This window comes from Mobula birostris, chromosome 9 (genome assembly GCF_030028105.1).
Source record: "Mobula birostris isolate sMobBir1 chromosome 9, sMobBir1.hap1, whole genome shotgun sequence".
Taxonomy (NCBI): Eukaryota; Metazoa; Chordata; class Chondrichthyes; order Myliobatiformes; family Myliobatidae; genus Mobula; species Mobula birostris.
The window spans coordinates 36,169,667-36,191,134 of NC_092378.1; the positions used below are offsets into that span (position 1 = coordinate 36,169,667).

Below are 21,468 nucleotides of genomic sequence, written 5' to 3' on the forward strand. Positions count from 1 at the left end.
GTTCACACTTGCTCCTTCACCACAAATCATCTTCTTAAATGCTTCTTCCAAGTCCACACTACCCTTTTCCCTTAAAAATAAACAAGGAACATGGAGTAAGCGAGGTCAGACCAGGTCTTTCGGTGCTATTGCAATATTTCCTCTTTTTGTTATCCACAGACCTGACCTCATGTTGTGATTACAGCTTCATGCTGAGCCTGATGCAAGCAGTGAGCCACCCACACTTGCTGCAGACACACATACCAAGCAAGTACTTAATTTGTCTCCATCTAATGGAGAGGAGAGGAGAAGATGGCGGCGCGACGCAGCTTGCAGCAGCCACTCCAGTGGTGATGTCTGTTATTGGTCAAGTAGGGTGTCGTGCACAATCCTGATTTGATGGAGACAGACGTGAGAGCACGGAGGAACATCTGGTGAAACTTCTGAAATGCCTGCTTCGCTGCTGCTGCTACTGTGTGATCCAGAATCTCCGGAGGGGAAGGCCCCGAGTCCTCAGCTTTGCTTGTTGTTCGGTGGCCGGGGCGGGGTCGAAGCACTCGGCAAAGGATGGTGCTCGGAGAGGCTGTGCCAAAGGGCTGGTCGGAGGCTTGAAGTTTTCGGACTCAGAGTCCGCTGCGGTCGGGTGCTTCCAATGGTGCTGCATCGGCAAGCTTGCGGCGCTTGGAGGTTCATGGCAGGGAGAGTTTCTCCCTTCTACCGTTTGTGTGAGATGATGGGGCTATCGGGACTTCGAGACTATTTTTTACCGTGCCCATGGTCTGCTCTTTATCAAATTACGGTATTGCTCTGCACTGTTGTAACTGTATGTTATAATTATGTGGTTTTGTCAGCTTTAGTCTTGGTTTGTCCTGTGTTTCTTGTGATATCATTCTGGAGGAACATTGTATCATTTTTTAATGCATGCATTTCTAAATGACAATGAACGAGGACTGAGTGTCCTCATAATCTAATCTAATCTAATCTAATGGTGTCCAGTGCTATCCTGATTCAAAAACGTGGAAGTTCTGCATTATGTAAAGCTATAACAGGGCTGAGGAGCTGGGGAGGTACTGAAAAGACTATGGCAGCTGATTAAGCCAGGGTTCAGGCTTTGTTAGCTGTCCATAGTGTCCTTGACATTCAGGAGTAATAGAAATTTATTAAAATTAAACATTTTTTTTAAAGTAATTAATCAGAGATAGTGTCATGGCTGCGGAAAAGGAGGAAGACATGGAGGAATTGTCTACGGAGTCTCTGTGGGTGGAAGTTAGGAATGGGAAGGGGTCAATAACTCTACTGGGTGTTTTTTATAGACCACCCAATAGTAACAGGGATACCAAGGAGCAGATAGGGAGACAGATTCTGGAAAGTTGTAATAACAACAGGGTTGTCGTGGTGAAAGATTTTAATTTACCAAGTATCGACTGGCATGTCCCTAGAGTGAGGGGTTTAGATGGGGTGGAGTTTATTAGGTGTGTTCAGGAAGGTTTCTTGACACAATATGTAGATAAGCCTACAAGAGGAGAGGCTGTACTTGATTTGGTATTGGGAAGTGAACCTGGTCAGGTATCAGTTCTCTCAGTGGGAGAGCATTTTGGAGATAGTGACCACAATGCTATCTCCTTTACCATAACATTGGAGAGGATAAGAACAGATAAGTTAGGAAAGCATTTAATTGGAGTAAGGGGAAATATGAGGCTATCAGGCAGGAATATGGAAGCATAAATTGAGAACACATGTTCTCAGGGAAATGTGCAGAAGAAATGTGGCAAATATTCAGGGGATATTTGCGTGGAGTTCTGCATAGGTACGTTCCAATGAGACAGGGAAAGGATGGTAGGGTACAGGAACCATGGTGTGCAAAGGCTGTGTGTAAATCTAGTCAAGAAGAATAGAAGAGCTTATAGAAGGGTCAAAAAACTAAATAATGATAGATAATGATAGAGATCTAGAATATTATAAGGCTAGCAGGAAGGTGCTTAAGAGATAAATTTAGGAAAGCCAGAAGGGGCCATGAGAAGGCCTCGGCAGACAGGATTAAGGAAAACCCCAAGGCATTCTGCAAGTTTGTGAAGAGCAAGAGGATAAGATGTAAGAGAAGAGGGCCAATCAAGTGTGACAGTGGAAAAGTGTGTATGGAAGTGGAGGAGATAGCAAAGGTACTTAATGTGTACTTTGCTTCAGTATTCACTAAAGAAAAGGATCTTGGCAATTGGAGGGATGACTTACAGCAGACTGAAAAGCTTGAGAATGTAGATACTAAGAAAGAGGACGTGCTGGAGCTTTTGGAAAGCATCAAGTTGGATAAGTCACCGGGACCTGGCTACTGTCACCCCAGGCTACTGTCAGAGGCGAGGGAGGAGATTGCTGAGCCTCTGGCGATGATCTTTGTATCATCAATGGGGACGAGAGAGGTTCCGGAGGACTGGAGGGTTGAGGATGTTGTTACATTATGCAAGAAAGGGAGTAGAGATAGCCCAAGAAAGTATAGACCAGTGAGTCTTACTTTAGTGGTTGGTAAATTGATGGAGAAAATTCTGAGAGGCAGGATTTATGAACATTTGGAGAGGCATAATATGATTAGGAATAGTCAGCATAGCTTTGTGAAAGGCAGATCATGCCTTACAAGCCTGATTGAATTTTTTGAGGATGTGAGTAAACACATTGATGAAGGTAGAGCAGTAGATGTAGTGTATATGGATTTCAGCAAGACATTTGATAAGCTACCCCATGCAAGGCTTATTGAGAAAGTAAGGAGGCATGGGATCCAAGGGGACATTTCTTTGTGGATCCAGAACTGACTTGCCCACAGAAGGAAAAGAGTGGTTGTAGACGGGTCATATTCTGCATGAAGGTCAGTGACCAGTGGTGTGCCTCAGGGATCTGTTCTGGGACTCCTACTCTTCATGATTTTTATAAATGATCTGGATGAAGAAGTGGAGGGATGGGTTAGTAAATTTGCTGATGACACAAAGGTTGGGGGTGTTGTGGATAGTGTGGAGGGCTGTCAGAGGTTACAATGGGACATTGATAGGATGCAAAACTGGGCTGGGAAGTGGCAGATGGAGTTCATCCCAGATAAGTGTGAGGTGGTTCATTTTGGTAGCTCAAATATGATGGCAGAATATAGCATTAATGGCAAGACTCTTGGCAGTGTGGAGGATCAGAGGGATCTTGGGGTCTGAGTCCATAGGACACTCAAAGCTGCTACGCAGGTTGACTCTGTGGCTAAGAAAGCATATGGTGCTTTGGCCTTCATCAGTTGTGGGATTGAGTTTAGTAGCCAAGAGGTAATGTTGCAGCTATATAGGACCCTGGTCAGACTCCACTTGGAGTACTGTGCTCAGTTCTGGTCCCTCACTACAGGAAGGATGTGGAAACCATAGAAAGGGTGCAAAGGAAATTTACAAGGATGTTGCCTTAATTGGGGAGCATGCCTTATGAGAATAGGTTGAGTGAACTCGGCCTTTTCTCCTTGGAGCGACAGAGGATGAGAGATGTCCTGATAGAGGTGTATAAGATGATGAGAGGCATTGATCGTGTGGATAGTCAGAGGCTTTTTCCCAGGGCTGAAATGGCTAGCACAAGAGGGCACTGTTTTAAGGTGTGTGGAAGTAGGTACAAAGGAGATGCCAGGGGTAAGTTTTTTACGCAGAGTGGTGAGTGCGTGGAATGGACTGCTGGTGGCAGTGATGGAGGCAGATACGATAGTGTCTTTTAAGAGACTCCTGGACATGGAGCTCAGAAAAATAAAGGGCAATGGGTAACCCTAGGTAATTTCTAAGGTAACAGCATGTTTGGCACAGCTTTGTGGGCCAAAGAGCCTGTATGGTGCTATAGGTTTTCTATGTTTACTAAAATAAAAATTAATCATTTAAGAGCAAACACTTCTAAACAAACTCAATTAAGTAACAAATAAATTGCCTTGTGTTTATTCTTGTCCAGCACATCTGTTCTCTCCATTAAAATGAATGATATTCAAATGGCAGGGATTTGTTCAGTAGGTTTACTAGTGGAAGTGCGGGCAAATTAAGGCAGGTTCACTCTCTGTTACTGCACACCGCAAGGAGTCTAACATTAGGCAACAGTTAGCAAATCACTCAACCTGTTGCGACTTGATGGAATTTCTGGCATTTTTCAGTAAATTCCAGGCCACGGAATATGGGCGGAGATATATCCATGAGTTCAGAAGCAGTTTCTCTCCATAATTCTACACGTGGTGATGTGGCCAATTAGCTACCTCTATCAATTTTTTTCTGTTTGCAAAACACTTCTTAATTTCCTTTTAAACTTTATTACACTTAGACACTTTATTACAGTTTCATTTACCATTCAATCCCTCTGCCACAGGCTGCTTCCCCACTGTGCGCCCATCTAAGATACACACATTGTACAAAATAAACTGTGACATCTTACCAAGGATTCTTTGACACCACTTCTCAAGCCCATGATCTAGAAGGTGAAGGCCAACAGAACTATGGGTTCACCGCCACCTGAAAATTTCCCTTTAGTCATACAGAGCTTCTTGACTTTAATAAAGGCATTCTTCATCACACTAGAACGTCAGACCCTAGAGCACCATGAGCTGACCTTCACAGGGACTAATGGGATGTGGCATTTAGAAATGGATAGCAAACGTTGGCCTTGGTAGAAATATAAATACAAATAAACTTCCTGCTTTACATGTAGTTACATCAAACAATATCTGCAATAGTTGTATTGACTTCATCTATGTCCCTGTTGGCACGTGGCCAAGTGGTTAAGGCATTTGTCCAGTGATTTGAAGGTCGCTAGTTCAAGTCTTGACTGAAGCAGCGTGTGTGTCCTTGAGCAAAGCACTTAACCACACATTGCTCTGCAACAACACCAGTGCCAAGTTGTATGGGTCCTAATGCCCATCTCTTGGACAACATCAGTGGCGTGGAGAGGGGAGACTTACAGCATGGGCAACTGTTGGTCTTCCATACAACCTTGCCCAGGCCTGCGCCTTGGAAACCTTGCAAGGCCCAAATCCATGGTCTCATGAGACCGACGGATGCCTATATATATGTCTTTGTATAACTTCCTTTACTAACTTCCACAATCTGCTTCCTACCTTAGCATTGCCATCAAACCTAATTTATGTAATTCAGTTTCAAAAAGATTAGCTATATGTAGTTTAAAAAAAATAGGGGCCTAGAACAGGTCAGTGAGCCACACCATGTTCCTCTGGCTTTCAACTTTAGCTTTCTAGCCATTTCCCTACGGCACATGATTAGACCCCATTACAACAATGAATATAGTTCCCAGACAGGTAATTTCAGCTTAGAAACTACAGAACGACAGGACTTGAAAATGAGAGAAGCCATTCCATCAGTCATATCTATAGTCGTTAACAATAAGCTCTCCAGCCCCTTCTCGCAATTCTCAGCACTTGGCCTTTAGTCATGGAATAAGTGTGATAAGGGCTTCTGCCTCTATCGTTCTTCCAGGCAGAGATTTCCAGATTCCCTCTAACACATCGGGTGCAGTTTTTACCACCCTCCTCCATTAATCTTCACCCCAGTTGTCAATTCTAGAGGACATAGCTTTAAGGCGAGGGGGGAAAAGTTTAAAGATCTATGACGTTTGTTTCACACAGTTGCCTGGAATGCACTGCCGGAGGAAGAGTTGGAAACAGGTAATGATAATAATATTTAAACAACATTTAGGCAGGCACATGGACAGGCAGGGGATGGAGGGATATTGAACGTGTCCAGACAGTTGGGATTGGTTGAAACTGGCATGTTTATCACAGACATCATGGGCCAAAGGACCTGGTTCTCTCTGTACTGTCCTATGTCCTAATCCATCTACCAGTTACTGGAGATGAAAGATCTATGAATTAAATGTTATCTTTTTACTCTCACAAGATTTTCCCGACTCGTGCAGTTGGCATCTACCCGCACTGCCCCAACAGACCAAGGGAGGTTCTCGGCACTGAGATCACACTCACTGATTCTTGCATTGTTCTGTCATCCTATTAGGTTTGCAGCACAGTCTCCAATGGTCATTCACAGATACGTCACAAAACCACACACACATACACAACCAAGCAAGCGCAGTCAATCCCAGTTACCTGCTTGTTTGCCTTCAGGACTGTCCGTAAGGTCGCTATCTGCTCGCGTTTGGTGCTCAGCAGCGACTTCAGCTTCAGGATCTCCTCCATCAGAACTTCTTTGTCCTTGTCAATCATGGGGGCCAGCTCCCGGGCGGCTGCCCGCTGCCGGGACAGCTGCAGGGACCGGTCCACTGCCTTCTGCAGATGCTTTATCTGGTCCCATATGATGGCATTCAGGTTGTAGATGTTCATGGGCTCTTTCCTGATGTCGCTCGGGTCGGAGACGGGCGAGGAGGGAGGCGCCGTTACTGCTGGTGAGCCCACGGTGCTCACCGGCTTGGTTGGGCTCTGCTGTGTATTGTCTTTCCCGGACTCCTTCGGTGAATGTTCTGGTGAGTTTCTGGAGTCAACCGGCGAAGCTAGGCCTCTGCGGGCGAGCCGTGGAGACAAGATAGCCCGAGGGTCGTCTGGTCCCTTCAGGCTCCCGCTGCGGGTCACCCTGCTCTGCCGGTAGTAGTCCAGCATCACCCTGTTCGGGGTCTCATTATTGCACAAGCAGACGTGGTGGTAAAGCTGTGCTAGCTCCTCGCTGAAGGTCACCAGCTCATCCTGCGCTGCGTTGAGTGTGTTATGTCCCTCGTTTGCCATGACTGTCAACGACTTGATTTCTGTTTCAAAGTGTATGATCTTGTCGTCGTATTCCTTGTTCATCTTCTCCAGACAGCTCACTTGCTTGTCCAACTCTTGCATGCGGTTTTCGTATTTGGTCTTTTCTTCGGTGTATGTCTCCACACACTTGTTGTATTTTTCCTTCAAACTTTTAAGTTCTGCTTTGAGGTCTATTACCTCCGTGATTGCAACTTTGTACTTGCACTCCAGAATTTCCAGTCCATTAATGTCCACTTCATAGTCATGAGTTTCTTCCCCAGACTCGCGCCCTTTCTCATTTTCCAGGTCAGTCTTTAAGTCCTTGTTGACCTGGAGCCTCCTCATGGCATTCACGTGCTCCGTCAGACTGTGGACTCGTTCATGCTGCTCTGTCAGTGCACCCTTGGTGTGCTCCAGTTGTGTCTGAGATTCCTGAAGATTGACCAGGAGTATGGCTTTTTCCCGCTCCACCTGCATTAACATAAGCCATTTGGAGAAGTTATAACATGGCACACACTTCCAAACACAGGCATCTCCAGTTCAGGTGTCTACTACTTCACAAAATGGTTAGGCAACAGGAAAAGTAGGTAATGAGACAAGTTGATTTTTGATTTTAATGCATTTAAGCATTTAAGTGAGGGCCAACTGGCTGCCTGTTTTGGTGAAAGGGAGGAAGAATGTATGGAAAAACCATCACAATTGACTCATTTGTGAACTTTCTCTGCACTGTGCATCTTTTTCCACAAAGAAAAAGTGAACCCCCTCTCCCCACATATCTAACCCTCCTTCCTTATTTAAATCAATCTATCTCGGTGAAATCACAGAAGTGAAGTAAAACTGTTCAATATCATTCAAAGGATTGTATCCAAGGTGATCTTTTGCTGCTTGCCTTTCTTGACTTCTCTGTGGTCTTTGACACAGTTGACTGTGCTCCCCTCCAGTGATTCTCCATCAAATGGGTGGTTCCAATATCCATTTGGTCTTACTCACAAAGGAACCAGCAATGGCTTCAATTCCTACCCGTTATCTTTGATGCTCCCCTTCACCCCCAAAGATCTGTCTTTGGCCTCATTCCTAGGAAGAGATACAGTCGACATTTCGGGCCGAGACCCTTCATCAGGACTAACTGAAGGAAGAGCTAGTAAGAAATCTCTTACTAGCTCTTCCTTCAGTTAGTCCTGACGAAGGGTCTCGGCCCAAAATGTCAACTGTACCTCTTCCTAGAGATGCTGCCTGGCCTGCTGCATTTCACCAGCAACTTTGATGTGTGTTGCTTGAGTTTCCAGCATCTGCAGAATTCCTTGTGTTTGGCCTCATTCTCTTTCTCTCCCACGTGCTGCCTCTGGGCAAAATCAACTGGAAAGGCAAGCTCAGTTTCTTCATGCATGCTGTTAGCACTGGAATTTACTGCTTCGCAAATCTATTTTGATCTCATTGACACCAAGTTGTTGGATAGTTAGTGATCTTCACTGGATGACCAGAAACTTCCTCCAAGTAAATAAGATGATGGTTGAAGCATATCTTCAGAACCTGTCAGAAACTTCATTCAGTAGACACAGACTTCGTCACGTTCCCTAGCAAATATGAAATGGTTTGCTATGCCTTGAGCTGTAATGGTGCTGAACTCTGGAATTCCCTCACTGAACACATTAGTAATCTTTAATTCTTTAAGATGATTATAACCCTGATCAAGCCTTTGATCATCTTGCCTAATACATCCTGATGCAACTCACTGTCTTTTTGTTTTGCTTGATAATACTGCTATGAAGCACTTAGGGTGTTAAAGATGCTATATAAATTAAATTTATAATTATTTAAGTATCTTTTCTCCCTTTGTTTTGTTCATACCTTATAACTATCTTTTTCATGTGGTGCCATTGATAGCAGTGTTATTTATCGTTAGTGAAATGGAGTTTTTACTATTTCATTTCCTGAACACTTTCACCCGAATTCTACCAGGATTCCTAAAACCATAAGACAGGACCAGAATTAGGCCATTTGGCCCATTGAGTCTGCTCCAGCATATCACATTTATTATCCCTCTCAACCCCATTCTTCACCCCCCCATAACCTTTGACACCTTGATTAATCAAGAACCTATCAACCTCTGCCTTAAATATACCCAATGACTTGGCCTGCATAGCTGTCTGTGGCAATGAATTCCACAGATTCACCAGTTCCCAGCGAAAGAAATTTTTCCTGATCTCTGTTCTAAATGGATGTCCCTCAATTCTGAGGCTGTGCCCATGCTCAGCTACTATACAGAACATCCTCTCTATATCTACTCTGTCCTGGCCTTTCAATATGTGACAGGTTTCAGTGAGATCCCTTCTCATTCTTCTAAACACCAGTGAGTACAGGCCCAGAGCCGTCAAACGCTCCTCATATGTAAACCTTTCATTCCTGTAACCATTCTCATGAACATCATCCAGACCCTCTCCACTGCCAGCACATCTTTTCTTAGATGAGAGGCCCAAAACTGCTCACAGTATTCCAATCACAGTATTTCGCAGTCTGACCAATGCCTTATAAAGGCTCAGCATTACACCCTTGTCTTCTAGTCTTCTTGAAATTAATGCTAATATTGTATTTGCCTTCCTTATCACCAACTCAACCTGCAAGTTGACTTTTCAGGCTTCCTGCACGAGGGCTCCCAAGTCACTTTGCACTGCTTAGAAAATAGTCTACACCTTTATTCCTTCTGCCAAAGTGCATGACCATACACTTCCCTACACTATATTCTATCTGCCACTTCCTTGCCCATTCAGCCAATCTAAGTCCTTCTGCAGACTCCCTGCCTCCTCAACACTACCTGCCCCTCCACCTAAATTTGTATTGTCTGCAAACTTGGCCACAAAGCCATCAGTTCAGTCATCTAAATCACTGACCCATAACGTGAAAAGAAGCAATCCCAATACTGATCACTGCAGAACACCACTTGTCACCAACAGCCAACCAGAATAGACTCCCTTCTTTCCCACTTTTTCCTCCTGCCTGTCAGCCAATCTTCTATCCATTCTGGTATTTTTCCAATAATACCATGTGCTCTTAACTTGTTTAGCAGCCTCAAGTGTGACACCTTGCCAAGACCTTCTGAAAATCTAAATAAGCAACTTCCAAGGACTCTCTTTTGTCTATCCTGCTTGTTATTTCCTCAAAGAATTCCAACAGATCTGTCAGGCAAGATTTCCCCTTAAGGAAACCATGATGACTTTGGCCTACTTTATTGTGCACCTCCAAGTACCCCCAAACCTCATCCTTAATAATGGTCTCAAACATCTTGCCAAACACTGAAGTCAGACAAACTGACCTATAATTTCCTTTCTTCTACCTCCCTCCCTTCTTAAAGAGTGGAGTGAAATTTGCAGTTTTCCATTCCTCCAGAACCATTCCAGAATCTAGTGATTCTTGAAATTCCCACAATCTCTTCAGCTACCTCTTTCTGAACCCTGGGATGTAGTCCATCTCTCCAGGTGACTTAACTACCTTCAGACATTTTAGCTTTCTGAGAATCTTCTCCTTAGTTATAGCAGCGGCACTCACATCTGCCTATTGATACTCATATTTCTGGCATACTGCTGGTGTTTTTCACAGTGAAGGCTGATGGACAATACTTACTAAGCTTGTCCGCATTTCTTTGTCCCCCATGACTATCTCTCCAGCAGCATTTTCCAGTGGACCAATATCCACTCTCACTTGTCTTTTATTGTTTATATACCTGAAAAAACGTATGGTATCCTCTGAGAATAAATTGCCTTTGAGGAGAGTTCTCCAAATTCCAGAGCAGCACTTTGCAGTACTTATACCAACGAGTGGTCTCTTTCCAGCTTTTACAACTATGCTTAAATAGGCTACTGGTTACAGGGGTCTTTATATATAATGAACTGTCTGGGATGCTGCGGAAGCTGAATCTCCATCATAACACACACATGCTGGAGGAGCTCAGCAAGTCAGGCAGCATCTGTGGAAATGAATAAACAGTAGATATGTTAGGCCAAGACCCTTCATCAGGCCTGGAAAGGAAGGAGGAAGAATCAGAGTTAGAAGGCAGGTGGAAGGAAGGGAGTACAAGATTGAAGGTGATAGGTGAAACCAGGAGAGTGGGGATGAGGATGACATATGAATCAGGGAGTTAATAGGTGGAGAAGGTAAAGTGTTGGAGAAGGAGGAATCTGATAGGAGAGGAGAGGAAACCACGGGAGAAAGGGAAGGAGGAGGGGCACCAGATGGAAGTGATAGGCAGGTGAGGGAAAAAGAAAAGGAAAAAGGGAAGCCAGGGGGATGAAATGATGTAGAGGGAAGGAGGAGAGGGAAAAATTACCAGGAGTTAGAGAAATGGATGTTCATGCCATCAGGTTGAAGGCTACCGAGATGGAATATGAGGCATTGCTCCTCGAACCTGAGAGCCGCCTCATCATGGCAGTAGTAAAGGCCATGGGCCGACATGCTGGAATGGGAATGGGAGTTGGAATTAAGATGACTGGCCACCGGGAAATCTCGCTATTTGTGGATGGAATGAACGTGCATGACAAAGTGTTAAGGCAGTGGGAAGATGGGGTGAGGGTGGAAATGGAGGAGATGCAGGTGAGGGCAGAACTAATGGTGGCATTTTTGCAGGGCACAGGGTGGGAAGAGGTATGGTCAAGATACCTGTGAGAGTCAGTAGATTTATAAAAGATATTGGTAGGCAGTTTGTCTCAAGGGATGGAGAGAGAGATTGAAAAAGGGGAGAGATGTGTCAGAAATGGAAATTAAGGACAGGGTGGAAGTTGGAGGCAGAATTGATTAAATTCATGAGCTCAGCATGGTTGCATGAAGCAGCACCAATGGAGTTGTCAACATGCAGAAAGGGTTGAGGAGCATTTCCAAGGAAAGGCTTGGAACATGGGCAGTTCCACGTAGCCTACAAAAAGGTAGGCAGAGCTGGGGCCTATATGGATGCCCATGCTACACCTTGAGTTGGCAGAAAGTGTGAGATGCTAGAAGAGAAATTGTTGAGTGTGAGGACCAGTTCCAGCAGATGGGAGTAGGGCTGTGGTAGAGGGGAACTGGTTGGGACTGTTGTCGAGAAAGAAGTGGAAAGCTTTAAGGCCTTCTTTTTGTAGGATAGAAGTATATAGGGGCAGGATATCCATGGTGAAAATGAGGTGATCAGAACCAGTGAAATGAAAGTTGCTGAGGATTTTGAGAATATGTGGTGTAACTTCACATGCTCCTGCTATCTTTTGCTGAAGAATGGGAAAGGTAAACTTGTAGTCATGAGTTTGTGGCATGAGCTGTCAATACCTTGGGTGCAACAAACTGTTTTATCATTGGTTTGACTGACAATATATCATTGGCAAAGTCAGACAAGAATGAATATAAAAGCCCTCTTGGTTCCGCAATGTGACATTCAAATACAACATCTCTGTATCTTCTGCATTGTCCATTATAATAATCATGCTACAGAGAATCAGTGCTGAGTACCATCCTGGAAACTTTGGTTTCTTATGAATATTTATTGCTGTCCACTAACTTGAGTCTGAACTTTGGATCACTACAAATAAGAAACCAATGTACTGAAATTTATATTGATTTTGCTCAGTAGGTGCAAACTGTGGCATATCAAGTAGCTGTTAGACTATCGCAGGGGGAAGTGAATTGTAAAATTATACTCTCTGCTCATTTACAGGTTCTTAAGTTGCAGATTGTAAGTTACATCGAAATTTCCCAAATCCGTACTAATCAAAAAGGCTGATGTTTGTTACCTGCCTCTTGATTATGTTCCGTGGAAAACGGTGAGCCCAGGTTAACTATGAAACAGATCTTGTATGCAAACTCTCACTTTTAATGCCTCAATGATGTTCTAATGTGCCATCATGTAGAGGGACTGCAGAACTCAGGATGAAACTCTGCAGATTTACAGCAGATTACTAGATTGGAGTTTCTTTATAATTTAGTAGAGAAAATTCAACATAAAATCTTTGTTCATTTCAACAGTCACTGGGTCAAAAACTTAAGTACATCAACAAATGCTTTTATTTGTCAAATCAACAGAAGGTTATGTTGGCAGCACAGGGAGTTCCTTTGCAGAGGATTTGTTTGGCGCTCCTTACAGAACAAGAGCTGTTGACTGTAACAAGAGCTGCTGAGAAAGTTGTGGCAGGTTACAGAAGACTAATATGAGACTTCTGAAAGGTGGAGAAGGAGAGATGAAATTAGCATAGTAGAAAAGAAGATAAAAGAGTGAAGGGGAAAATGATTAGAAAGGAAGATGGGGGAAAAATAGCAGAGAACTCAAGAAAAAGTAGTTGGAGGATAAAATGAATGAGAATGGGCAGAAGAACAGCGGTGAATACCTGTATAAGTTGCTGCTTTAGTTTTTGCATTTCTGAAATGTTGAGCTCACTGAACAGATCAGAGACCAGAGCTGGGTTGTCAGTTTTTCTGGTTGTAGATGTTCGGTAATCGCCATTGAGTTTTACCAATGAGCCATGTATGTGTCCATTTACTTTATCATCGTTATTGGGCTCATTACCATCCTCAGAGAATTTTAGTCCATCGACAGCAATGTTTATGTGGTTGTTGTACATGCTGTCGCTCATGTTGATATACTGCGAGAGCTCCTTGCGTAAATTATTCTTCTGCTCACGTTCATTCTTTAAAGTCTCCAGTGCTTCCTCCAACTGATGTTCAGCAATTTCCTTTAACCGTATGGCATCTTCCAGCTGACTATTGAGCAGCACTGTCTCCTCTTCCAGACGTTTAATCTCGTGTTTGAGCCCTTCATATTCTACCTGATTGGACAGAATACAAACATTTAGCCTTTTGCAATTGTCACCTGATTTATTCATTAATCCACACAGATCTTAAGGAGCAACTTATACTTTAAATACTTAGGAGGCACTGAAGTATTGATGTTGGTGAACCTACTTAGGCTTCCACAACACACAAAGCATGAAGCCTAATAGCTGGAGTGTCACCAAGCAGGCAGAGGCGAAGCTGGCTCCCATACCAAGATCATCAGTATAACAGGGGTGTTAGCATGCACCCAACTGTCAAAATACTGGTGAGCTCATCAGCTAGATGATCATGTTAAACTGGTCTGGTACGCCAGAGGCAGGTGCTGATGTTGGTTCCTGGAGCTTTAGTCCTTATGTGCTAGACGTCCATGCAGATTATTATTGTGTTAATGGCATAGGAACCAGTGGTGGAACCAATGAATTTGCTGGAAGCTTCCTATACTGATTTTTGTCTCAGCAAAAAATTGTGCAAGAAGATGATACTCCAAATAAGCATCGATTTTCAGAAAGTCTCATTTCCAGCAAATCCATTGTCAGTGTACGACTAAATTAACAGAGCATATCCCAACTATACCTGATACATTTGCTGAGTGGTCATAACAGTTATAGAAAGTAGTAAAGGTGTTATGCTCAGAGGATTGTTTTATACTGACAATGCTGCCACCAGGTTTTACATTCTCAGAGGACAGTTGTGTAGAAGACAACATAAGTTTGGAAGGAGAATGGATTACTGTATCAAATATTCTGGCGCAAATGAAAGAGAGACCCGAGTGTTGATTTACACCCAATTAGCTTAATACTTTTTCTCAGTTGCAATGAGTGTACGGTTTTGTGGATTTGCTACAATTAATTTTTAAGTCTTGTTTCCAAACCTTGATATCACTTAATGAATTTGTTCCTTCTCCTCCAAATAAATGGTCAGTAAAAAGATGGAATTTCTCTCTCTATCTCTCCCTGTACTTTCTTTCCTAACTTTAAAAGAAATCTAACAAGTTTAACTTGCTAATATTTTTTAAAACTGTTCACTACAATTACTATACCACCAACATTCAACTTACTGAGTAATATTCAACTATCCTTCCAAATTGTTATGTTACATTGAAACATTAGTGAATTTGCTGTACAGCTAGATAAAGCTGCACCAATGAAAATCTGTGTTCCTTTAATAACCTCACCTTCCCCCTCAACTGCACTCACCTGCCAGCTTGTGCTCCCCCTACCTTTTTATTCTGGCTTTTGCCCCCTTCCTTTTCAGTCCTGATGAATGGTCTCAGCAATTTATTTCAATTATTCATTTACCTCCATGGATGCTGCCTGAGCTGTTAAGTTCCTCCAGCATTTTGTGAGTTACTGTGTGTCTGTGTTCCTCTAACGTTGTGAATACAAATTCTATAAAACATATACTTTGGTTATTTTAAGAGTAACTGACCTATTCACACCCCTGATTTTAATAACAAGGCTATGCTAGAAAACCTGACCTAAGTAGAACTTTTTTTGACCAGAGAACAATTCTTCATTGTTCAATTTGAGATAGAAATGACCATTTCCCTTTTATTGATGCTAATAGCTCTGCTTCATGTTCCATTATATTCCACTCCTATTTTAGAAGAAGGCAAATTCCTTTGTCAATGTCTCCTCGGTACATAAGGAACTCGGACTATAGTAGACAGGCAGAAAAAAATTCAGAAGCAGCTTAATACATTAGTTTTGCTCTTGTTGAAAAATTGCTCAAAGTTTTATTTTCTTTTCCATAGCATGTGTAATGTTTAATCTTCTGGCTACATTTTTTAAAATGTTAACTTGATGTCATCTGTTGTTTTATTTTGACAGTTTTGGTGAAGTTAATGAAAATAATAGACTGGCATGTACATCACACATCATTGGACTGCAAGCTGGGAACCTCGTTGTGTGCACGGCCCAACCTCTGCCTGAAGGACACTGACCCTCCAGTTGTGCTGTACTTACAATCTCACCAGCAGTACCTCTTGTCTTAAAGTTAACTCACCTAAAATAATCATGCAGAACACAAAATCATGAAGCCTGCTTTGTGGTCACAATAAATGATCATTTCCAGACATCTGATAAGCTGCTGCTTCTGTGCACATGAACATCAGCCAATAAACAAAAATATTAATTCATTAATTTTAAAATAAAACATAACTTGAGAAATGATTGCATGAATAAGATTCAAAAATCATGAAGTTTTCTTTTACCCCCAAGGAGAAAGATCGGTTATCTTTACAGTGCAGCACACAAAGACAGCTAAAGCAGATGATTAGCAGACTAATTGATGTTTAGGGTTACCTCAGGGGCGTCAACTTTTTCCAACATCTGCTCTGTGCTTACGTGGACCCGAATCTCTTTCACTTCTTAAGAGAAAGTTCGTTATTTTTCCAAGGGTGAGAAAAATGGGAGTGACTCTCAATACAATGACCTTTAGAGCAAATATCTGATTTTTTAAATGATTTTCTTTGCAAGGACATTTTCCACAAATGAAGCAGAGCATTCCTCAATGGAACACATTTGATAAAATCTGTAGTAACAGGAGCAAACTTTTAATAATGGGGTACATTTTCTGACAAAGATTTCCCTCTCTATTCACCACCAAAGGGGGCAAAAGAGAAGGAAGAATGCTGAGAGGAAAAAGGAAGGAGGGGCACTCATCCAAGGAATTAGGAATATTGGCAGAAGGTGAAGTCACAAACTGTCAGCTCAATGCAAAGGGAAGCAAGACTTTAGAATCCAGCAGTGTATGTAAACTAGCAAAGCCGTGTTAGTGATGTGACATTCTGAACAATCACCAGAACAATTGAATTTTACATCAACGTTAATAAGAATTATATAAACGTTTGCAAATAGTGAATAACAAAATGTTTTGTATTTTTTAGCAAGTAACAAATGGTGAAGTTGGAATAAAGGGGCAGAGAAAAGCAGATCTTGCCATCTGGATTTGATTGCTTTTAGAGTGAAATATGGATTATTGAGATTGAAGTGGGCACTCAACAAGTATTCTTTTAAGACAAGAATTGCATTAATGTTTCCTGTTTTGTGTGTCCTAGATCTTAGCTCAACTATAATCAGGCATTTCAGACCTACAATTGCTATATTTACAAGCATACCAGCGATGCCTGAGCTTGGGAATACAAGATTGAAAAGAAGCCATTTAGTCTCTCAACCCCATTCAAAAAGATTGTCACTGATCTGATATCGCAGCCCATAAAATCGCACTATGTCTATTGAACACATATAACAATACCAGCTAATCAAGAATTAATTTCAGTTTGACGGAGGGAGTTCCAAACTTTTCTCGCTCTTTGCATGTCAAGTTCTTTCAAATTTTAATAAAAGACCTGGCTCTAATTCAAAGCCAGACACCAGTCTGAGACTCACAAACAAGCAGAAAGAATTTTTATTTATCTACCCATTTGGTAGGCTATCCCTCAATATCTTGAAACCAGTGCTCAGAACTACAGACGGCACACCTGTTGTGCTTTAACCATGACTTTTAACAGCTAATGCATGGCCTACACACAAATGTATTCGTGAGATTCTCCTGAGATGGAGAGTCCAGAGATTCCGCCAGATTCTACTAATCACCGATACACTTCGGGCATTTTACCATCGCCAATTAAGCTGCACATCTTTAGCATATGGAATTTCTTGTCTGCCAGCTTTTCATCCTTCACAAAATAGTCCATCATTTTTGGTCAAAAGTGAATGACTTCATATTTGCTTTCCATCCTTTGTATTTTGCTCAGTTGACTAATATCTTCAATTTGATCACATCTCCACGTCTTACAGTGTTCCCTTCTATGTCACTGGCAACTTTGGCTAATTGTCCACATTGCTTATGAATCAGATGCATAGCTAAGGCTCAATACAGATTCTTACAGATCACCACTAACTATCTGTTACCATCAGTTACTAATCATATCCCACTACCAATTTCCTACACATCTTCAAATTTTGCTAACAGCCTGTTTTGTGAGTTTCATCATATAGCTTATGGTAATCTGTTTAAATGACATCACAAGGTAGTTCCCTATTGACCTCTTTAATCCACTCTTGAACTATTTAATCAAGTTTGTTGAGCATGACCTAAGCTTTACAATTTCATCCCTGTTCAATAATAAGTTTGAAAATGTTATGTCTTCATTTTGCTTCCATAATTATTGGGATTACTGATTTCTTGCTTTCCATCTTTTGCTCTTTTTTAAATACCAGTGATCAGAACAGTTTTCTAAACCATTGGAACATTTCCCAACTAGAGAGAAGTGTTTGGAAAATTGTCAGGATCTCAGCAGAAAGTACAGGACACATTTTAGACCTTGCACTTACTTCACTCTTCATTACCCAAGCATTTTAAAAAAAAAGCAAAACTATTTCAATATTATAAAATTACAGTATTAAAAGTGAATTGTATAGTTCATTTACATATGTACAACCTTTTTAAAAGTGAAGTTAATTACTTGCTCTCACCATGTTGTTACTGGGAACAATAGTGATGGTGCAAATCACTTGCATTATTGTATCAGACCAAATCTTAAGCTGTTCCTTCTAAGAGACAAACAGATACTTTATTGAACTATACAGCAGAGTGGTGAGATTATTTTGTGCACAATATTTTCAGGATAAGTGGTAACACTCAACAAAGGCAGCATGGGGGAAACAGTGGGTCAATTAATCAATGCTATTCTAATGTAATTATTGTTGTAACTACCTGGGAACAAATAAACTGTCCACTCTAACAGGTGAAGGCTGAAGGCACAGCTACTGTAAGAGGAAATTAAATAAGCCTCGTTAGAGAAGCTCGGGATCATTTTGATTGAAGGTGGTGGTGGGGGGGGGGGGGGGGAATGCAGAATGATTACCTGGTTTTCATTTCCACTGAAGTCAATGTTTAGGCAATTCAAGAGAAATGTTTTGCAGGTGGCTGTGAAATAGTGTCTGTAACAGTATCACTCATTAAACTTTCCCCAGTTCCCTGAGTACATGTAGGAAATCCTTGAAAAAGTTTAATAGAATTTAGAATTTTATGAATAAACATGTAACCTTCCATTGCATGTTTAAAAATATTGCAGGCCAAATTTTAATAATTTAGAGAAGTCACTTCAGCTTGTGATCTTTTGGTGAATGTTCCACTTCCGGATCTACACATGTCCTTTCACCAAACTAAGTCCTACAAGTATTCAGCCTGAAGTGAAGGACAAGCCCCTCCCACAGCAGCATAAGAGAAGCACAGTGCGTAATCTAACAACAGCCTTCTGCTCTGGTGATATCACTCACACTTTTTCCAATGGAGAGATAGAGTGCAATGACCTGCATCAGAAGAGATGTAATTAGGAATTTACAAAAGAGAAGATGCACATTTCACACACAATATAAAAATGGAAACAAGACCATAAACACAGTTAAAGAGGTGACAGCACATCTCACAGAAATGTATTCTCTCTTCACATACAATTTATGATCAGTGTTTACAGTTCACAATATATAAGAGATTGATTTTTGGCTAAAGACTTCTCCTTTGCTCAGTTAACTGCTGGGAAACAATTTAACCAGGGTCATCAAGGTCTTAGACTCTTCCCAGGACTAAATGTTAATTAAAGCAATTGTTTAAAATGAATGACTAATATGTCTGCCTAAATATACAAAATGTTAATTAATCATCCACATGAACTGAATAAATTTGCAAGCGATTAGATCGAAGTCTGATCCATGCCCTAGAATTAAATCAATATTATGCCAAAGCAAGTTAGATGTAATGTGGGAATATAATGACTTCTCTATTTTATCCATTAGTTTTAGTGTGGCTCATTAAAAATCTGTGGAATTAATTTAATGTAAATTGAGTAACTGCATATTCAAAACAGGTAAGACTCGCATATGTGTATTTGCAAATGGTACTAGTTCAATAAAATGTCCACTGCTCTAAAGTCTTCCTCCAATTCCTATCACCATTCGCTTTGGTGATACTTTAAGTTCACTAGAGTTCGTGGTTGACAATTAACAATGTAATAGATATACACTGTATAATGTCAAAGCTCCTGGTAAAAAAAACAACAAAAAACAAAAATCCTTTCCTTGTATCTTCTGGTTCCTGCCCCCATTTGAGTTTTGTTCCTTCACCTATGCACTTTTCTCTGATGCTGTCCACAAATGACAATCAAAAAAAATATAGGCCACAGTTTTTCCTTCGCTGTCCTCGGCCCCCAATTTGAGCCAGAACTCATTTCATCGCTGAGTGCTAGAATCAGGGCAAAATCATCCTCATTGACTCAGTTAGCATTTTATTCCTGCCACTTGGAACATACAGTTACTGATTGTCACAGCCTGGAAGTCAGGCTGAGATTAGGATAATATGCTGTAAATCAAATGGGAGAAATGCATTGACATTGAGACTCTAGGGTGCAATGATGCAATGTGAACAACAGTGAAGTGGGAATTTGCTTTACCTAATTGACATGAATGGAAATGAAAACTGGGCAGTGACAAAGGCTGCCTGCTAATCCTCCGGGGGTGTTTAGGCTTTATCTCTTCCTCATTCTCCAGTATTTTAGTATAATTTTAAACGAAGAAGAATTAAAAAATATTGACAGTGTGCACTATCATTTTATATTTCTGATTTACAGCCTATTCCACAGCCTATTCCACCATCACACTGTGCACTACACAAAGTGAGAGGTTAAAAGATTCAAAGATTACCTTTTTATATTATAGATATCAGGTGGGCATTTTACCATGCAATTGTATTTGTTTATGTGTGAAGGGGAAAGAAAGTATGTCTGAAAGTCTACTCCAACAGTAAAATTCCAATAATCCAGCAGGTCAGGACTTCACTGGTGCCGGACAAGCAAATTTTCTGGTCAACCAGATGCTATTTCTATTAATATCCCATAGACTTTTAATTTGCTTTTTTTTAGATGTTAGCAGTATTAGAATTAATTTTAACACAAGAACGTCCACAGATGCTGGAAATCCAAAGCAACACACACAAAATGCTGGAGGAACTCAACAGGTCAGGCAGCATCTATGGAAATAAGTAAACAGTTGACATTTCGGTCCGATGTCATTCTTCAGGACTGAAATGGAAAGGGGGAGATATCATAATAAAGAGAATAAAAGTTGGAATAAATTTTGCAGTGAACTGAGTAAGGGAGAATGAGAGCTTGAGCTCCAGTCAGTAGAAAGGAAGTCCTCGAGAAATAGAATTTGGTGAGACAGATATTGAACCAATGGGATTTACAAATGGCCAGACAGTGTATTATTGGAACTTTACTGCCATGTGTTTTACGAATGCGGAATAGGGGAAGGTAGTTAACACAATCTCTAGAGTAGGATGTCATATTAAGATTGCCAGTGAGGCTATAACCTTCAGATACTGCACATTAACATTGATGATCATATGTTTCAGGCTTCGGAAAATCCATCACTGGCTATATCAGAACGGCTTTGAGGAGAAACTCAGTAAGCATATAACTGGCTCTGGACCATTAACAGTTGGAGTGCGCCTATCTGAGCATTTTAATAGACCACTCACTAGCCCCCTCTACGAACCACCAACCACACCCTTCCCCAATCCCATCCCACTCTGGGATCAGGTATCAGAGTCACTTTATTCTGTTTTTTCTCCTTGAGAATGATTACCATCTGACTGAAAGCAAGGCTTACTAAACAGGGTGACCTCTGGGAAGAGAGATTGCTCATGTTGTATACTGTGAATGCTTCTAAGAGAGTGGAGTTCTCAAGAAGGGAGGATTATGCGTAGGATTGTGAGGGTTATTGAATAACTAACATGGGTGACAAAGATGGAGGCATGATACCATGCAATGGGACAAGGAGTTCACAATCCTCTTGACAGCTAGAAGAACATGAAGAGCAACATATTACCTATTGAAGTAGGGATTATTTCAGCACCTCAATTACTTTTCACCAAATTACAAAAAGTTGGAATGAGGGACTGCAAAATCAGAAGTCCAT

General features: G+C 41.5%; 1 protein-coding gene across 3 annotated transcripts in view; it reads right to left on the minus strand.

The window, feature by feature from the left end:
- The window catches only part of bicd1a (bicaudal D homolog 1a), a 424,408-nt gene that overhangs the window by 259,880 nt on the left and 143,060 nt on the right, over positions 1-21,468 (minus strand). For all 3 annotated transcript variants that reach the window (XM_072267812.1, XM_072267813.1, XM_072267814.1), the window contains exons 4-5: positions 13,045-13,482; positions 6,077-7,177 (exon numbers count right to left, since the gene is read on the minus strand). In XM_072267812.1, coding sequence (XP_072123913.1) covers positions 6,077-7,177; positions 13,045-13,482 — 1,539 coding nt within the window. The remainder of the gene's footprint in view (positions 1-6,076; positions 7,178-13,044; positions 13,483-21,468) is intronic.